The following is a 6,713-nucleotide window of genomic DNA, read 5'->3' as shown; positions in this document are numbered from 1 at the left end:
AATTTCGATTTAAAAAGTGGATTTTTTGAGAGGTCGTTATGTGTTTTTGAATGGATTTGGGATTTCGGTTTCTTGCGATAAATCAGATTTTTGAATGAGGCTTAAATTTTTGCCACTCAAAAAAAGGAGGATTGACATTCAAATTTTGGCCGTGCACATTGAAATTAAAAAAAAGAAATTGGTCGAATGATTGTTTAATCTTCTATTTTAATCTATCTAAAGTACGCATTTCACCTTAGAACAACGAGATACTAGAGGTTCTAACATCATAGATAATTCCGGGAAAATTTCCTCTTCTCACTATATCAAATACACTGGGGGCCGCTTCAGAGCGCTCTGAAATCGGTGAGGGCTGCGGAAGCGTTGGAGGTGGTGATATTGATGTGTTTGAAAAGAGCATTTGAGGCTGAATTTGCTTCGGCTCAGCTGATTTTGAAGTAAAACGAGGCTGGTATGTTATTTCGTTTTGTTGTTGCATTCCTTGAGGTCCTATGCAGAGCCGAGCAACTCTGAAATGTTTGGATTTGCGTGGAATACGGAATCCATTTGATTGTTGTGGGTAGGAATTTACAAACATTCCTGGAACCCATATACCATTTGACGCTTGCTGGGATGAAGAAGGAAGGGATGACGGGTGTGAAACCTTCATCTTCTGGGTGACTTGTTGCTTTTTGTTGGGACTCCCGTTCAATTTTTTTCTGTGGGGTGTTTCCTTTTTTTTAATTCTTGAATTTTGCGGTAAATAAATATATTTGTTAATTATAATCAAGGATTAATTTCGAATATATAATGTGTATTATTATATTCATTTGAATTGATTTTTTATGAATTATATGTGGAGATAAAAATACACGAATTTTTACCAATTTTACGATAGCTCTCAATTTGTGTGTCATTCAAATAATCTGGCAAGCCCTGAAAATTTGTGTTTTGCTAAATTTCCAAATTATTCTTGGCGCTTTGTTTTTTGAACCGCGAAAAACTTTAACGATTAATATCTACATGAGTGTGACCATATAAGAAATTATCTTTTAGCTTAACACAAAAACAATACTTTTACTCTCTACCAGGGAGAAAAAAAAATTTTACCCAGAAGTCAAATCGCTATGGTTCTAACAAATTTGAATGCGTATCGTTGTCGGATGTCGGAATTTGTATTTCATATGATCGTGCAATATGCGGTTTTTTCACTGTTTTGCTCAAACTATTTCAATGCAATTGAATTGTAATAAAAAATCATCAATGGCAGAAAAATGCCCAGTTATGGGTGTAAAGTATCCAAATTTGTTTGTAACAACTCAATTTTTGCGGGTGATCTGTCAAACAAAACTGTACTAAGAAATCATATGTGAAATTTTTTTAAACCTCCAATTTCTCATTATGTTCGAACTCGCCTCGAGCCAACCTTTAGCTTCCAACAAAGATCCCAATGGAAACCTTTTCATCTTTGAAAAATTTGTTTTAAAACCAAGAATGTCCATGGCTTTTAAATGATTTATTCAAATGTGTTTTCTGAGAGTAAATTTTCAATGAAAAGTGGTGATTATTTTAAGTAAAGTTATGAAATATTACAACTTTCGATGAATGACAAATTCCCTTAACCAAAAGCAATGTTCCCGCTAAGTCATAGCAAAAACTAAAAAACATTCGCTGGCACTCTCAATAAGATTACAATGCTTATAAACACATTATAGAAACAAGTTATGAATAATACTTGAAAGTCATACATCATTAATTTAGGTTTGAACTATCTCCAGCCACACGAAACAAATTTGTATGATCAAAGAAACCGATGATTTAATTTAGGAAATGGGAAATTTATGATTAAAGCATAGGAAAAAATGACATATAGTTTTATGTTTCCAATATTTTACAAAGTGATTTTCATTTTGCCGTGAGATTTTGTAGATAGTTGTCGTAACAATTTTTTAATTTAATGTGACCTCAGCGGTGCGTTTATTTAAATAGCAAACATTTGTATTTTTATTTACAAAGCATCCAAGTGAAATTTATATCTCTGCAAACATATTTATTGGATTATATAACCCATCGAATATATGTTGTGATTACTTTGGCTCATGGCGTGCGATGGAAAAATTATATGAAGCCAATTGACCTTCTTCTTGACCTTTGCATGCATGTAAAGATTGTAATACAAGTTAATCAAATTGAAGCTAAACCATTTAATCACCAAATCAAACTTTTCGAACTCGTAAACGAATACAAGTTTTATGCTATGGGATTGGGCTCTCTTGCTGAAGGTATCTTCCAAAATGAAATGCTTAAGAAGATTTGCGATGCACATGGAAAAAAACAATTGCTCAAGTTGCATTAAGATGGGAAACACTGAGAAACATTTGTGGAATTCGAAATGAGCGCATTATCGAGAACTTTAACATTTGGGACTTCAAAATCACTGATGAAGAAATGAACGAAAATGCTAAATTAGATAAAATACATTGGGAAATTTGGAATTGGAGTGATTTTAGAATTATGCTCAACCATGTTGAGGAGAATGTATAAGGTAGTAAACCATTAGTTAACTTCATTAACACCTCAAAAGGTTTTCGATTTGTGATAAATTGCCACAAATAATCGTTGCTGAATGGGAATTTGTTGCAAGTTTATTATTTGAACCGAGTGAATATATCGTTTGTTCTTTTTATAAGGTTCCTGTAAAATTTGGACGACTTATTGTAGAAGAGGAATCTGAATTAAATTTTTCGTTTGTACTTTATATTTTTTTCACGAAGTAAATTTACTATTTCTATGTAACCTTTTTGCTGTGCAATTTGAGTCGCAGTAAAATATTGCTAAAACATATTTCAAATTATTAAAACATATTCCAAATTATTCAAATAAATAGTTTCTGCATTAACATTAATTCCTCTTTATCTAAAAGTAATTTTGCTATTTCTATATTATTATTTTTAACTGCTATATGAAGTGCTGTTTCAAATTAAAAAAACATATTACAAATTATTAAAACATATAAAAAATTATTAAAATAATTTTTTTTTATATTCCGAGTTAAACTCACTGTCATCAGTAACTTCAAGTACTCCCTGAAAACGTTTCATTTGAAGAAACAAACATATAATTTAATTATTTCTTTTTACTACACGTTAGACTTGTTTGGATATTATTAAGCAACATCGTAATAATAACAGAGATTCATATTTCATACATATAGATTTTTCTCTATGGTTTTTTTACAACAAGAAATTACCCTTTGTCCGATCAAAAATCAATCAAAATCTATCGGGGAAGACGATACATTCAATTCCTTTCAAATATTGATCGTTCATTTCTGATTGCCCAAAAATATATATGGATAAAAAAAGTGAAATTTAGAACACCATGAAACAAATTTTAAAATTTGCTTGCATTTCCAGACATATTCAAACAAAGGGTAATTAAATCATATATGTAATTTTTTATAAACTCGATTATTCATTGAGATGAAGTGGATCATTTGGATTTAGGTTCAAACATTAATCAAACAAATTTTTACAACTGAATGTTAAATAAAAATCAATAAAACTTTTATGAAAGTTAGAATATGTAATGTTATATATATATATATATATATATATATATATATATATATATATAGTTTTCCGGAAATTACTTTTTGTCCTTGGAAATAAATTAGGTAATGAGAAATTTTGAATTTTTTCCAAAAAATCTTCGATTTTTTCAAGTAAACCTCAGAAAAACTAACGTACAAAATTTAACGATTCGAGTATATATTGAAAAATATTCTAAATTATTAAAACATATTCCAAATTATTAAAACATATTTCAAATTATTAAAACATATTTCAAATTATTAAAACATATTTCAAATTATTAAAATGAATAGTTTTTGCATTAACATCAATTCCTTCTTTATCTAAAAGTAATTTTACTATTTCTATATTATTATTTCTAACTGCTATATGAAGTGCTGTTTCAAATTATTAAAACATATTTCAAATTATTAAAATGAATAGTTTTTGCATTAACATCAATTCCTTTATCTAAAAGTAATTTTACTATTTCTATATTATTATTTCTAACTGCTATATGAAGTGCTGGATTATATTTTATAATAAAAATTTAAATCGTATTTTAAAATATCAAATTGTTTTAATGAAATTTCAATAAAATTTTCAAACACTTCTCTTTAAATTAATATATTTATGATTAATAAGGTAGTTAAAAAATTCTTCCTTAATAGAAATCTCTGAAATCTCCAAAAAATTTAGTGAAATTTTATTATTTCCGAGGAAATATAAAAAAATAAAAATATTTCCTGTTTTAATAGAATTGATGATATGATTCTTATTGATAATCATTCCTTCTTCTTTTAAAAATGAAAGAAGATCAAAATTATCATGTAAAATACATTCTTTTCCTAATTCTTCTAAATTATTATCAGGATTAATTTTATTTTCATAAAGGTATTTAAAGATATCATTTCGATGAAACATAATTGCTGTTTCATATGCATTTTCAAATGATGAATGATTTTGTTCACATAAATGAATGATTTCTTCATTCCCACCTGCAACAGCATATTTACCTGTGTTTATTACATTTGCTCCATTCATAAGTAAATATTTAAAACATTTAACTGAAGAAAAAAATGCTGCATAATCAATTAATGTAACATTTGGTTTGTTAATAAATGAATATCTTTCATAAAGTGATGGTTCAATTATTTGATTAAAATTAAAATTTGTTTGTGATGACATTTCTTGAAGTTTTTTTACTTCATCATTACGAATTATTGATGCGATTTTATTTGGATTGTGCCCATTCTTAACATATTTCTTATGAAGTTCAAAATTTTCAGAAAGATCTTTGAAATTATTTTTATTTTTGAATTTAATCCTTTGAGATTGCAGTTTTATGAATTCTTCTTCTGAAACATAATGTATATAAAAAGGATTATTTTTATTTTGAATAATTTTTGATTAGATTAATTTACTTTCAATCATTTTTTCAAGAAGATAATTTGATTCTTCGTTATTAATTGATAACAAAAATTGAGTAACAACATTAATTAAGGTATTATTCGATTTTATTTCTGCTTTCTGTAAATACTTGATGCATAATTTTTCAAATCCTTTAAAAACAAAATATGAATAAATAATTCGTGAAAAACCTGTACACAGACAACAAAAATTCAGATAAATCATAAATTTTTATACAGTTTGTTAGTAAATAGAAATTTTAACATATATTCAGTTTCAAAAATATGAATTAATTAAAATATGTAAGAAAATTGAGAAAAAAGATTTTTTCATTTTAACATCCTCTTTAGTGAAGTGAGTTAAAAATCGGAATATTGCAAAAATTACAAAATTAAATTGAAAAAAATTATTAAATATATATTACTAAATATGTTCTCTATGAATAATGCTACAGTGTAGGCGTGGATTATATTAAGGTGTCATTCTACAGGTTTTTTACTGCTGTGATTTTATATAAAATCTAGGAAAACCCTTAGTTAAAGGTTTTTAACCCTGCTCTTCATGTAAAAATTATTTGTTCAAAGCATTCACTCATAATTGTAACTTGTTTTTTAATTGAACGTAAAGAAAAAAAAAAAATACATTTATAACTTACCAAACACAGCTATAAAAATTGGATAAATTAAGTTATTTTTAAAAAAATTAGAGTTCGTTTTCTATTTTAACTAAAATGTCCCCAAAAGTCGCAGCACCAATTGATGTAACTTCTTTCGGGTTAATGTTTTTTAATATTTCTTTTCCATGGAAATATTCTTGCACAATTTCTTGTGCTTGCGGAATAAGCGATGAGCCGCCTGCCAAAACAACTTTGTCGATTTCGTTCTTTTCGATTTTTGCATCATTCAAAATATCTTTAATTGGATCAAGTAACTTTTGGAAGATGTCTTTGTTGAGTTCTTCAAATTGTTCGCGTGTAATTGTTTCGATAAAATTTTCTTCATCAATTTTGATTATTGTTTCATTTGAAAATGAAAGTTCACATTTCGCTCTTTCAATGTCACTACTTAATTTTGATGTCATTGTTAAGTTCTTTCCGGTCTTTTTTTGGTATTTATTCGAAATGTATTCGAAAATACAATTATTGATATCATCACCTCCAATTTGTAAGTCGCTAAAAGAGAGAAGATCAAGGTACCGAAAATCGTTTTCGAGGAGCGCTACGCTTAATGTAGTACTACCAAAGTCAAAAATCAATATTTTGCTCATATCGTATTTAAGGTTATTAAGGTCATAAGCAATCGCAATGGAAACTGGTTTGTAGAGAAGTCTAATGATGTTTAAACCTGATAAGGTGCCCAAATTGATTATTGATTTACGTTGAAAATCATTGAAATAGGCTGGAATAGTGATAACGGTATCTCTGACTTCATGGCCAAGATGTTTTTCTGCAATTTTCTTTAGTATCCTAAGAATAATGATGATTTCTTCGGGAGAAAAATGCTGCTGGATTTCAACATATGAATGATGTCTTGCATAAAAGTTATCAAAAGAAGTATCATTTTTAGCTAACGAAGTAAATTTTTGACCTGTTTCAACAAATTGTGTGGTTGGCGATATAATTGTAGAAAGTTGTTTATATGCGATAATGTCGACTTTACCATTTTGGAATGCAGTAATACAACAATACTTAGTTCCAATGTCTATTCCAAGCACTTGGCCTTGGGAGAAGATAAAAAAGAAGGGAAAAAACAT

General features: G+C 27.8%; 2 protein-coding genes across 2 annotated transcripts; both read right to left on the bottom strand.

The window, feature by feature from the left end:
* Positions 1-235: 235 nt before the first annotated feature.
* GO595_008147 (uncharacterized protein) lies at positions 236-649 on the bottom strand (the record flags this gene model as incomplete). Its single annotated transcript, XM_067921689.1, has 1 exon — positions 236-649. The coding sequence occupies one exon, from the start codon at positions 647-649 to the stop codon at positions 236-238; it is 414 nt and encodes a 137-aa protein (XP_067771626.1).
* Positions 650-5,663: 5,014 nt separating this feature from the next.
* GO595_008146 (putative heat shock protein 70) lies at positions 5,664-6,713 on the bottom strand (the record flags this gene model as incomplete). The annotated part of the gene is made up of 1 exon (XM_067921688.1): positions 5,664-6,713. The coding sequence occupies one exon, from the start codon at positions 6,711-6,713 to the stop codon at positions 5,664-5,666; it is 1,050 nt and encodes a 349-aa protein (XP_067771625.1).

The sequence above is a fragment of the Histomonas meleagridis genome (assembly GCF_020186115.1).
Source record: "Histomonas meleagridis strain 2922-C6/04-10x chromosome Unknown contig_60, whole genome shotgun sequence".
NCBI classification, from domain to species: Eukaryota; Parabasalia; order Tritrichomonadida; family Dientamoebidae; genus Histomonas; species Histomonas meleagridis.
This window is presented reverse-complemented; position numbering and strand designations above follow the sequence as displayed.